This window comes from Miscanthus floridulus, chromosome 16 (genome assembly GCF_019320115.1).
Source record: "Miscanthus floridulus cultivar M001 chromosome 16, ASM1932011v1, whole genome shotgun sequence".
NCBI classification, from domain to species: Eukaryota; Viridiplantae; Streptophyta; class Magnoliopsida; order Poales; family Poaceae; genus Miscanthus; species Miscanthus floridulus.
In genome coordinates, this window is record NC_089595.1 from 69,899,614 (window position 1) to 69,913,296 (window position 13,683).

The 13,683-nt window shown below is 44.9% G+C and overlaps 1 protein-coding gene across 1 annotated transcript; it reads right to left on the reverse strand.

Moving 5' to 3' along the window:
- Positions 1-1,391: 1,391 nt before the first annotated feature.
- On the reverse strand, positions 1,392-11,845 carry LOC136510803 (vegetative cell wall protein gp1-like). Its single transcript, XM_066505138.1, has 3 exons — positions 11,173-11,845; positions 1,903-2,210; positions 1,392-1,502 (listed from the first exon to the last, which is right to left on the reverse strand). Exons 1-3 carry the CDS (start codon positions 11,843-11,845, stop codon positions 1,392-1,394), a joined length of 1,092 nt encoding a protein of 363 aa, XP_066361235.1.
- Positions 11,846-13,683: the final 1,838 nt, after the last annotated feature.

A 13,683-nucleotide genomic window follows, 5' to 3' on the forward strand; every position in this document is an offset into this window, starting at 1 on the left:
ATGATGTATGCCATCGAAATGGGTCCATGCATCGCCATCCGATGGGTGTACCATCTTATCAGCATTGTATCTTTTGCCATATTTGTGCCATGTCATCTATTTCATGGACTCCTCTGTCATGTACAGCCGTTGGATCCTCGGTATGACAGGAAGGTACCGTAGGACCTTCGCGGGGATACCAAGCTATTCTTTCTTGCCATCACTAGTGTCGACCTCTAGATACCTAGAGGATTTGCACTTTGGACAGTGCATTGCTTTCTCGTGATCTTTCCTAAATAGGACGCAACCATTCGGACAAGCATGGATGTGCTCATACGACATCTTAAGGGCACGAAGAAGTTTCTGTGACTCATACAAGTTCTTCGGTAGAATGTGACCCTCCGGAAGCAGGGATCCAACAACTGCCAACATACCATCGAAGTTGTCTCGACTCATGCTACACTACGACTTGAATGCCATTAGGCGTTCAATGGCATCCAGTTGCGAAACCATTGTCTTTTCATGAAGGGGCTTCTGTGCCGAAGACACCATATCGTAGTACGCCTTTGCGGATTCCTCTGGCTCGTCCTCTAATCCTTCACCGAACTGTGCCTCCTAAAAGTCATCTATCCAGTCTGCTACCCCCGCATCTCCATCAAAAGCCTCGAGGCGTGGTCTCACCACCTCCTCTCTAATACGATCGACTTCACCATGGTTGATCCAGCAGGTATAGTTTGGCGTGAATCCATACTTGCAAAGATCTTCCCCCATGTTCTTCCTATTCTTTCTTACACGGTTGTCACATTTGCTGCAGGGACACGGCATCCGACTTGACCCTCTAGCAGCCTCACCAAATGAATGCTCCAAGAAAGCATTAGTCTTAGTCATTCATTCTGGGGTCATACTTGTGTGGCCCGTGTACATCCAATCAAGGTTCTCCATCCTCTGGCATATACATATGTAAGTGAGTAATATAACCAGCAATTGCATCTGCACGGCGTTCCTACCATCTAATAGGTGAGGATAGGTCCTAATCTCACCCATGGATGCGTAGATGAGGTCAGTTTCAATGCTCCGCTCCTATCTGAGATAGAATTTCAGTAGCACCTCCCTGCTGTTCTCCCGATACACGTCCTGTAAGGGAGAGTGTGTATCCGGAGAACAACAGGGAGGTGATGCCGAAAGTCTATCTCGGACCGGAGCGAACCATGGAAACTAACATCATCTACGCATCCACGGGCTGTCCAAAATATGTGGACAATCCAAAAGAGATATGGTCGCAGATATGCAAAAATCTGCATACCTCCGACCATATCTCTTTCAAACGGGAGATGCCTAACTGGGCTACGTGACCATATAAAACATGCAGCAAAGGAGGAGGGGGTTATACCTAGGGTGGCGGTGGAGTCAGGCTAGCGGGGCAGTGGCATGTCGGTGCAGTGGCGAGGCGATGCGGTGCAGGCAGACCAGCAGCGCCAACGAAGACGATCAGGGTTGCCGAGTCCCTCCCACGGGTCCTTCTCCTACATAAAAAGGCAATAGGTTAGAATCCATTGAAAATTTCGACAGCACCTCCCCTGCACGGGGAGGTTTCTAAAACCTGCAAGAAACATAGGCGCGATGGCCAACAACCACATATATACCAAACATAGGCACGAAGGCCAACAAACATATATATACCAAGACGAGCCATGTACTTTAGTTCTCTTTCCATGCAGATGAAAGTATCGAAGTAGTACAACAACAAGTACTACTACCACTACAACTACTACCAACACTAACACTACTACTACTAACACTACTACTATCACTACTTACTACTAACAATACTACTAACACTACTAACTACTAACTACTACTACTTACTAACTACTACTAACACTACTAAGTACTACTACTAACTACTACAGGTGTAGGGCATACCTTCGCGATGAGAATGGCAGCGACGAGGGTCGGCGACGACGACGGGGATGACCGCAGCGGCGTGAGAGTCGACAGGCCTAGGCTGGCACCTTCCTTCTCCTCTCCTTCTCCTTCTCCTCCTCTCTTCTCCCCTCCTCCTCTCTTCTCCCCTTCTCCTCTCTTCTCCCCTGCCTCCTCCTCCTCCTCCTCTCTTCTGCAGTGGCGCGGTGGTCGGGGCGGGGTGGCACGGTGCCCGGGGCGAGGAGGCGCGGTGGCCGGGGCAGGGAGGCGTGGTGGCCGAGACGGGCGCCGCGGTGCAGTGGCGGCGGCTAAGGGAGAGAGAGGTGAGAGGGAGAGAGAAATGAGAGAGCGAGACAAAGAGAGCGCCGGCCGGGCGCGGTTGAAGGAAACGGCGGCTTTGCCGAGTGCCAGATCGGCGGCACTCGGCAAAGTCAATTTTCTTCGCCGAGTGTCGTGATGTGGCACTCGCCGAAGTTTTAAAAAAATTTCAGCAGCTCTTTGCCGAGTGCCAACCCTAGGCACTCGGTAGAATAATTTTTTTTTGTTTTTTGGCACCAATTTTGTTTTTGAAGCTTTAGTACACTACCACAAACAACATGTTTAAATTTGGGACATTTTTATTGCCTTTTGGCATATTTCTATAGTTTATTTTGTTTTGTTGAATTTTTCCAGAAAATGTAAGTTTGAACTGCAGGTGCATCGAATAATGGATTACATTCATTCAAAAAATGTTATCCTTGTTTCTTAGTGTAAATTTAGGCTAAATCTAGAAACTGTCTTGAAATTTCGATCAACGTGCTCACGGGGCAACGCCGTCAACTTGCGTGGGAGTGGTTTTTTAATTGTATAAAATGCGAACGAATTCTGAAAATCATGAAACTTGTCGAGTTGTCGCCGTATCGTATGCGTATGCCGTGGAAAAATTTTGAAAAAGTTTCGAGCACGTTTGTCACGTACGATGCTCATGATTACATGTGGAGATGTCCTGGTTTGTGAGCATCGTACGTGACAAACGTGCTTGAAACTTTTTCAATTTTTTTCCATGGCATACGCATACGATACGGCGACAACTCGACAAGTTTCATGATTTTTGAAATTCGTTCACATTTTATACAATTAAAAAACCACTCCCACGCAAGTTGGTGGCGTTGCCCCGTGAGCACGTTGATCGAAATTTCGAGACAGTTCTTGGATTTAGCCTAAATTTACACTAAGAAACAAGGATAATATTTTTTGAACGAATATAATCCATTATTCGATGCACCTGCAGTTCAAATTTATATTTTCTAAAAAAAATTAACAAAACAAAATAAACTATAGAAATATGCCAAAAGGCAATGAAAATGTCCCAAATTTAAACATGTTGTTTGTGGTAGTGTACTAAAGCTTCAAAAAAAATTGGTGGCAAAAAACCAAAAAAAAATTATTTTGTCGAGTGCCAAGTTTTGGCACTCGGCAAAATAAATTCTTTGCCGAGTGCCAAACGGGGGGCACTCGACAAAGAGGATGTCGCTGGATGCCGTCAAGCCCTACCGATCTTTGCCGAGTGCAAAGACAGCCTTTGCCGAGTGCAGGTCTTTGCCGAGTGCCAGGCACTCGGCAAAGACCTTTTTGCCGAGTGTCATATTTTGCCGAGTGCGGCGCTCAGCAAAGCAGGTCTTTGCCGAGTGTCCAAAATTTGACACTCGGCAAAGATTTTTGCACTCGGCAAATCACGTGTTTCCCGTAGTGCAATCTGGTTCTTGATGTCTACTGCAGGTGCAGCCAAGGTTGTAAAAATTGCAATGCTGAATGGATCGCGACTCTAATGGTAGGATCATAAATCTGATGACCATAACTGCATACTAGAATTGTAAAAATACTGCAATCAACTAAGATCATAAAATCACACTATAAGATCGCGATTTTAACAACTATGAGTAGAGCACACTAAAAGTGGCCGTTGCGACCTAGGGTGTGTAGCCAGACTGCCAAACTGACATCCACTAATATTGGCAATGGTGGCCCGTGGCCCCATCTCCACTGATTTTGTAGTAGTGTGTAGTGTAGGGGATTCATGCTGGGGCTGGGTGCCGAGCCTCCTGCAATCGACAGCGCACACCATTACAGTGAAGGAACAACCCCCTAAAAGCATGTAGATGCAGACCACTGTCACCTTTGTGAAATGCGAGTGTGACAGCATGCATGTCACGGATTAGGGAATCTAATCTCCTGTCCCCTGAGTCAACCAACCATGTGTGGGGAACGAGAGGCTGCTAGCCTCCTTTAAAGAGATGGAGGCATCCCCATTTATTATTACTCCGATGTCATTCTAACTTGACTCATAGTCAAAACCAGGGTTTTTAATTTCGGTATTACAAAAATTTCAGCCACCACCGAAACTATCGAATTTCGCGAAATTCGGCCGAAATTTCGGTGAAATTTTTTTAGAGACTAGCACATGAAATATGCTTTTTTCTAAAAAAAACATTTAAATCTAAACAAATATTAGTATGATTTATGACTACACATCTATTGAATACAAAAATATGTAATATAAACAATAAAAAATTGAGTCTAAAGTTATATAACACATGTATAAGTGTATTACAAAATTTCGGATTTTTCTTTCGGCCACCACCGAAATTACCGAATTTCGCGAAATTTCGCCGAAATTTTGAACCCTGGTCAAAACATTTTAAGTTTAACTAAATTTTTATAATAAAATAATATTTATGATACCAAATAAGTATCATTAAATTCTTCATTAACTTTATTTCCATAATATACCTTTTTTCTTTTTGAAGAAAGAACCATATGGATCTGAATACATATTTACGTCATTCTGTTTCCATATGGATCTGAATTGTATAGCTCAAATTTTTTATTTTGGCAATTCCTTCACATTATGTAATTCTGGCATAAGAAAGCATATGTAAATCTTTACCCTCTTAATGAAAAATGTGTCTCAGCACTGCGTATATGTAAATCTCTCAACATACTAGTAGTTTTACTGGATTTTTTTAAATATACATTGAGAGAATGAAACTAATGGTTGGGTTTTCCTGAACATGGCAGTAATGTCCGAAGTTACAATTAGCTGTTGATCCCTACATGCAAATAGTGACAGCTCTAAAAAAAATAGCTAGTGGCCTTTCAGTAGCCTTGGGTTTGCTTTCCTTCTGAGGTGGTAGATCGTTCTACCAGTTGTTTGTCTTTCTTACTTAGATTTCAGTTGTTTGTCTGTCAGCTCCTTTGGTCATTGCAAAAAATAATTTCTCCTTAATAAAATAGTGCTAGGCATGTTCTAAAAAAGGGAAACAGTAATTGACAGCACCTAGATTTCTATGAGGCTAAGGTATCGTTTACTTAGGTTAAACTTAGCAATGCATATTAATTATCTGTCACCTGTTACAGCGTGGGCGAGTACGATGAGGAGATCGCAGGGGAGAGTGGAGTAGTAGGTTGGATTGGGAATAAGAACACAGAGGATAGCGAGGAAGTGGTGCAGCAGGATGTTCGCCGGCGGCAGCGGCAGAATCGCTCACAGCCACCGTCGAAGGGAAACCCACCCACCTTGGGAGGTTTATTCCTTCTTCGATAATCTGATTACAATCTCTGAGTGCCCCTTTATAGGATAAGTGCACCCCTAATAAACCATAATAAATCTCCTAAATACCAATACATATATCCTAAATCTCCTCCCTTCCTCTCCTAACGTAACCAGCCGAGCCTTCTTATTAGCCACGGCTAGGCCTAGGCCGGCGCCTATACACGCCCAACAAAGGCATCTATAACACTTCCCTCCTCCCCAACAAATAGCTCATCCACGAGCTGGAATGCTGGATAGAGCTCCTTGAAGTCATCAATGTCTTCCCAAGTAGAATCAGCCATAGGACGCCCCTCCCAATGGACAAGGAGCTGCCAGCGACCACGGTTCAAGCGAGCATGCACCACCGCAGCCGGAATAGGAATGACACGCCCATGAAGCATGGGTGGGAGAGGAACAATGGCGCCTGGAGGATCCCCTTCATACTTCTTCAGCAGTGCCACATGAAAGACATCATGAATACAAGCCTTCGGTGGAAGCCGCTGACGATAAGCCACAGCGCCCAAACGCTCAACAATTTGATAGGGCCCCAAAAACTACGGGCCAAGCTTGGAGGAGGTAGCCAGAGTAATACCAGTAGCTGTGCGGTGATGGAGGCGGAGTAGAACCCAATCACCCATAGAGAACTCCATAAATCGGCACTTCTTGTCATGGATCTCCCTCATAGTGTCCTGAGCCAACACCAAACGATCATGGATGTCCAGCAGGAACTTGTCATGGTCACGAAGCTGGCGATCAACAGCAGCTATGCGAGCTGTCGTAGGAAGATAGGAAACCTGTTGGACTACTCCAACCTTTGTCTATCCCAGGTTGGAAGTGGGAGAAAATCAGCATGGATTTTATTGTTGGACTTCCACCCACTCAGAAAGGTTTTGACTCCATATGGGTAATTGTAGACGTTTGACAAGTCCACACATTTCATTCTAGTCAAGACTAGTTATCGACCACATCAATATGCAGAGTTGTACGTCGCCCATAAAGTACGCTTACATGGTGTACCGAGAACCATCGTGTCAAATAGGGGATTTCAGTTTATTACTCGTTTCTGGGAGCACTTGCACAAAGAGTTAGGCACCAACTTAGTCCGAAGTTCTGCCTATCACCCTCAGGCCTCTGGACAGACTGAGCGAGTGAATCAGATATTAGAAGACATATTGAGGGCATGTGTGATCTCTTCGAAAGGTTCACGGGAAAAGTGGCTACCTCCAGCTGAATTTTCCTAAAACAACAGTTACCAAGATAGTATCAAGATGGCTCCTTTCGAAGCCTTGTATGGTCGGAAATGTAGAACTCCTTTAAACTAGGTTGAACCCGGGGAGAGGAGGTATTATGGAATTGATTTTGTCAAAGAAGCTGAAGAGCAAGTTCATATTACCCAACAATATATTGAAGCCGCTCAATCAAGGCAAAAGAGCTATGCTGACAAAAGAAGAAGACCTATTAAGTTTGAGGTAGGTGACTATGTATACCTGAATATATCACCAATGAAAAGAGTACAACGGTTTGGTGTGAAAAAGGAAGCTTGCACCTAAGGTATGTAGGTCCCTATAAGATTCTTGAGAGAAGTGGGAGAGTAGCCTACAAACCGCAGTTACCTTCAGAGATGAAAGCTATTTTCAATGTCTTTCATGTTTCTCAGCTGAGAAAATGTTTATGTGTTTCTGAAGAAAAAGTTGAAACTTTGAAACTGAAGATATCAAAATAGAATCAGGCCTAGCTTATGAGGATAGTAAAGAGAGAGTAACTCAGAACCGAGTGATCAAGTTCCACAAAGTAATGTGAAGTAACCATAGTGAACAAGATGTAACATGGGAAAGAAAGGATTATTTACGTGAAGTTTATCCCGCGTTTTATGAAAAATGGTAGGTCATTCAAATCTCGGGACGAGATTTCTATAAGGGGGGAGGGGCTGTAACACCCCAGTGTTAAGCTTGCATTTTGCACTTGCATTTGCGTGAGCATAAGCATCACCCATTCATTCATGAGCATTAGCATATGAAATTTCATTTCATTCACTCTATGTTTATCACATGTGATGCTTAATTATACATGCATATGCTTGTGATCATGCTTGTATAATGCAAGTGATTGTTGTTTGGTCACTAAAACACCTTAAACACACTTAGGAGGGAAAATGGAACCAAGTCTATATTCATGAGTTAGTCCAAAAATGCCTCTAAGTGTTAGTATTACTAGAAATGCCTTTATTAAGTTGATTGTTTGACCTAACTTGACTAATTACTTAGAGAGCTTGCATGACAGTGGGCCATAAATAAAAGTTGTAGTTTAGATCATATAGAACAAACTTTGTTGAAGGGTCAAGAGCTGAATCAGTGCATAGCTTAGTCAAATAAGGCTCACAAAAATCAACTTAATGCTGTTTTAGAACTCTAAAATTTTTCAAAGTCTTAAACTGCTTTACAGTTTCAATGTACCCACCTTTGGTGATTTTTAGTTTGCAAACCAGCTCGAATTAGACCACACTTCCTTAAGTAAAGTTGCAGATCTCATATAGCTCTACACTTCGTATTGATGAAGTTTTCACTAACTCAAACTAGTTTAGAAGATACAATGTCTCAAAGTTGCTCTGTCAGTAAGCTCTTCGCCGGTCTGAACCGGCCGATCGAGCAACAGCAGTGCCCGACTGGTTGTGGCCGCCGCGTGGCATTCGCACGCCGAAGCTAGGCTGCGTTGTGGCCGGGTGCGCGCTGAAGAGGGCGCCGCGCATCGTTGCTCACTCTCACTCCCCTCACTCGCTCGCTCTCCCATCTCGCTTGCTCTCGCGCAAGCCAGAGCAAGCAGCAGCGCCGCACCGTTGCCACCGCGCCTTCGTCGGCCAAGCACGCCACCACCACAGCACCGCCGTTCGATCCATCTAGCCTGTAGCTCCGCCGTGACTCACTCCACTTCCCCGAGCCGTTAGCATTGCCTCTAGAGCATAGGTATAACCCTAGAACCTTCACGCTGTCGCGGCGGTCACCGCAACTACCATTGCCGCCGCTGAGCTCGCTCGCTGTGGCCGTATTTCTCCGAGCCCTCTCACCCTCCCTCTTCTCTTGTTAGGAGTAGCTTAGCGGTAGGTCTCGCTCAGGCCGCTAGCCTTGGGCCAATGCCAGCATGTCGGCGCTGGAACGCAGCTTCCCGCTGCCGCGCTCTCGCCGTCGCACGACCTCGCACGCGGCCGGGCCACACCGCCGCTCCACTGTAGCCCTGACCCTAACCCTAGCTTTCTTAGGAATCACAGGAGCCTCAATCGAGCTTAGGCGAGCTCGGTAGTGCCGAAGACGGCGGTGACGCCACTGCGCAGCTCCACCAAGCCGCCATGGCCACCGTCGAGCTAGCTCTGGCGAGCCCCTTGGACATCCAACCCCTCTAGTCGATGCACGTGGTGATGGGGAGTACCTCGGTACTCACCTCATCACCGGAGGCCTCACGTCGGCGAGCTACGGCCGGTCAACCGCCGCCTCTGCTCCGTGTGTGTATGACATGTGGGGTCCGTTGACCACAGGACCCAGTTGTCAATGTCTCTGGGTATATCGCGTCGGGTGCGCGTAGCGTTTAAACGATTTTTATATTTTCTGTAAATGATTTCCAGATTTTGATGCAAACTTCAAAAAATCATAACTAATTCTAGGAGGGTCCAAATTGAGTGAACTAAATTTTGTTAGATTCATCTTGATGTCAACTACAGGTGCAGCCAAGGTTGTAAAAATTACGTTTCAAAAAATAATTTAGTAATTAGCACATTATAGAACAATATTTTGCTAAACTAGAGTCTGAAAAAAGCTAGGAAACTCTGATGACAAGCATCCATATAGGTTTTAATCTTTAAATGATGTAATTCTGCAAAAGTTTTTTTTTCCTCCTGCACGAAATTTAGGCTCCACGACAAGGATTTTACCATTTTTACGTATGTATCAAACAGATTTGGTGCATGTACCATCAGAGGTCCACTCACCTGAGCCAAGACAATGTATGGATATGTGAAATGATGATCGTTGGGAAGATTAACATGTAAGCTCTAAATTTGAAGATACTATCTCTGTTCCAGAAATATATCTATTTCTCTAAGTCAAACTTAAATTTGTTTAAATTTGCAAAAAATATCGCATGTACTGTACCAAATAAGTACACACTTCATAATTGATCTAATGATACTATAGTTTGGTTCCAAAATATTGATATTTTCTTCTATAAATTTGGTCAACAACCAAACACAAACCTAGAACTAGATATATTATAGATGGATGGAGGGAGGGAGGAATTATTTTAATACTGAACAGCATCATGTAGAGTTCAGTAATATTTTTTAAATGCATAGAGAACAACATTATATGTATATTTAAAGGTAAGACAATGCAGCAATGTTTTTCTTTTTTGCCTCAAATTGTTCAATAATACGGTAAAGCAGCTGCAAGACATGTGCTCTACTCATTTTTTTTTTTCTTTCCTTTGCACTTATATAAGGTAGAACAATATCCAACTTATACATCCATAATGGGAATGGTTAAAAAGTGCTGTGGTGACAGGTAACTAGAACAAAAGGTAACCAAAACGAGTAAGAACTTGACAGACCGAGATCCAGTAGTTTTACACAAAATTTACACTGAAAGCATAATTCTCGCATAAACCTTATGAAATTTGTTCCCACTTTCTGAAATTGGCTTAGCTAACCATGGCAAATAGACCTTTCGAAGTTAAAGCATTTTGGGCCAGTTTACCTTGAGACTGTAGGGCTTAGCAGAGCTTGACAAGAAGACATCTCTAAATAGATTATTTTTTGAAAGTAATTCGAAGAAAAGGTAGTGCTCAGATGAAAACAATCTGGTTCTTGATGTCTACTGCAGGTGCAGCCAAGGTTGTAAAAATTGCAATGCTGAATGGATCGCGACTCTAATGGTAGGATCATAAATCTTATGACCATAACTGCATACTAGAATTGTAAAAATACTGCAATCAACTAGGATCATAAAATCACACTATAAGATCGCGATTTTAACAACTATGAGTAGAGCACACTAAAAGTCGCCGTTGCGACCTAGGGTGTGTAGCCAGACTGCCAAACTGACATCCACTAATATTGGCAATGGTGGCCCGTGGCCCCATCTCCACTGATTTTGTAGTAGTGTGTAGTGTAGGGGGTTCATGCTGGGGCTGGGTGCCGAGCCTCCTGCAATCGACAGCGCACACCATTACAGTGAAGGAACAACCCCCTAAAAGCATGTAGATGCAGACCACTGTCACCTTTGTGAAATGCGAGTGTGACAGCATGCATGTCACGGATTTGGGAATCTAATTTCCTGTCCCCTGAGTCAACCAACCATGTGTGGGGAACGAGTGTTTAGGCTGCTAGCCTCCTTTAAAGAGATGGTGGCGTCCCCATTTATTATTACTTGGATTACTACCGGATATAGGAGATTCGCGGAGTGCCAGGGGCACTCGGCGAAGTCCCAAAAACACTCGGCAAAGGGACGACACTCGGCAATTTTGTTTGCCGAGTGTTTTCTGTCGGGCACTCGGTAAAGAAGTTGTCGAGTGCCCAAAAAATACTCGGCAAACTTTTTTTTCAAAAAAAATAAAAAAGGCACGCCGACACCACGCCCGCACCACCAGCACCGCCACCACCATCCACGCCGCCGCCACCACACCGGGGAAGAAGGGAGGGCCCCACCACGCCGCACCACCACCACGCTGCATCACCACCATCCACGCCGCCGCCACCACGCCAGAGAAGAAGGGAGGGCCCCACCATGCTGCACCCCCACCATGCCGCACCACCACCACGCCGCGCCACCACGCCCAGGCCGCCGCAACAGCCACGCCCGCCACCACCACCACGCCCGTCGCCACCGGATCTAGAGAGGGAGGGCTGGGAGGGGGGCAGCGCCGCCGGATCCGGGAGAGGGAGGAGGAGGGGGGCGCCGGATCCGGGAGAGGGAGGAGGGGGACGCGCCGGAGAGGGCGGAGGAGGGGGGCACCGGAGAGGGAGGGGGAGGGGGCGCCGGATCCAGGAGAGGGAGGAAGGAGGGGGGCGCGCCGGAGAGGGAAGAGGACGGGGCCGCGCCGGATCCGGGAGGAGGAGGGGGTGCGCCGGAGATGGAGGAGGGGAGGGCGGGGCCGTGTTGGCGCTAGAGAGGGAGGAGGGGAGGGAGGGGAGGGGGGCACGGGATCCGGGGAAGAGAGGGAGAGGAGGGGGCGGCCACGCCAGATCCGGGGAAGATAGAGGGAGAGGAGGGGGAGGGGCGGGCGGCCGGTGGGGGAAGAAGGGAGAGGAGGGGGCAGGCCGACGGCGGGGGAAGAAGGGGAGGGGCGGGCCGCCTGCGAGAGAATCAAGAAGGGGGAGGGGAGGGGCATCTGCTGGGGCCGGTTAAAAAGGATTTTTTTTTCTTTGCCGAGTGTCCTAGATCTGGGCACTCGGTAAAGTTTTTTTTTCTTCTTCTCCTTCTTTCCCCGAAAGAAGATTTTTTTTTCTTTGCCGAGTATCCTAGATCTGGACACTCAGCAAAGTTTTTTTATTTTATTTCTTCTCCTTCTTTCCCAGAAAAAGATTTTTTTCCCTTTGCCGAGTGTCCTAGATCTGGACACTCGGCAAAGTTTTTTTTTCATTTTTTTTCTTCTCTTTCTTTCCCAGAAAAAACATTTTATTGATTTGCCGAGTGTAAAAAACACACTCAGCAAACCCCCTCTTTGCCGAGTGTTTTTTTTACACTCGGCAAACCCCCTCTTTACTGAGTGTTTTTTTTACCGAGTGTTTTTAGCGCAGCACTCAACAAAGAACTTGTTTGCCGAGTGCCCAAGAGAATACACTCGGCAAACATAAAAACACTCGGCAAATTTGACATTTCAGGTAGTGGATGTCATTCTAACTTGACTCATAGTCAAAACATTTTAAGTTTAACTAAATTTATATAATAAAATAATATTTATGATACCAAATAAGTATCATTAAATTCTTCATTAACTTTATTTCCATAATATACCTATTTGATGTCATAAACCATTGTAATATTCTCTATAATTTTGATCAAACTTGAGATGCTTTGACTCTCAAAAAAGTTTGAATGACTTATAATTTGGAACAGATGGAGTATATTTGTTTTCTTTTTGAAGAAAGAACCATATGGATCTGAATACATATTTACCTCATTCTGTTTCCATATGGATCTGAATTGCATAGCTCAATTTTTTTATTTTGGCAATACCTTCGCATTATGTAATTCTGGCATAAGAAAGTATATGTAAATCTTTACCCTCTTAATGAAAAATGTGTCTCAGCACTGTGTATATGTAAATCTCTCTACATACTTGTAGTTTTACTGGATTTTTTTAAATATACAATGAGAGAATGAAACTAATGGTTGGGTTTTCATGAACAAGCCAATAATGTCCAAAGTTACAATTAGCTGTTGATCCCTTCATGCAAATAGTGACAGCTCTAAAAAAATTGCTAGTGGCCTTTCAGTAGCGTTGGGTTTGCTTTCTTTCTGAGGTGGTAGATCGTTCTACCAGTTGTTTGTCTTTCTTACTTAGATTTCAGTTGTTTGTCTGTCTGCTCCTTTGGTCATTGCAAAAAATAATTTCTCCTTAATAAAATAGTGCTAGGCATGTTCTAAAAAAGGGAAACAGTAATTGACAGCACCTAGATTTCTATGAGGCTAAAGTATGGTTTACTTAGGTTAAACTTAGCAATGCATATTAATTATCTGTCACCTGTTACGGCGTGGGCGAGTACGATGAGGAGATCGCAGGGGAGAGTGTAGTAGTAGGCTGGATTGGGAATAAGAACGCAGTGGATAGTGAGGAAGTGGTGCAGCGGGATGTTCGCCGACAGCAGCGGCAGAATCGCTCACAGCTACCGTCGAAGGGAAACCCGCCCACCTTGGGAGGTTTATTCCTTCTTCGATAATCTGATTACAATCTCTAAGTGCCCCTTTATAGGATAAGTGCACCCCTAACAAACCATATAAAATCTCCTAAATACCAAAACAGATCTCCTAAATCTCCTCCCTTCCTTTCCTAATGTAACCAGCCGAGCCTTCTTATTAGCCACGGCTGGGCCTAGGCCGGCGCCTATACTAACACCCAACAAAGGCATCTATAACACTTCCCTCATCCCCAACAAACAACTCGTCCGTGAGCTAGAATGCTAGATAGCGCTCCTTGAAGTCATCAATGTCTTCCCAAGTAGAATG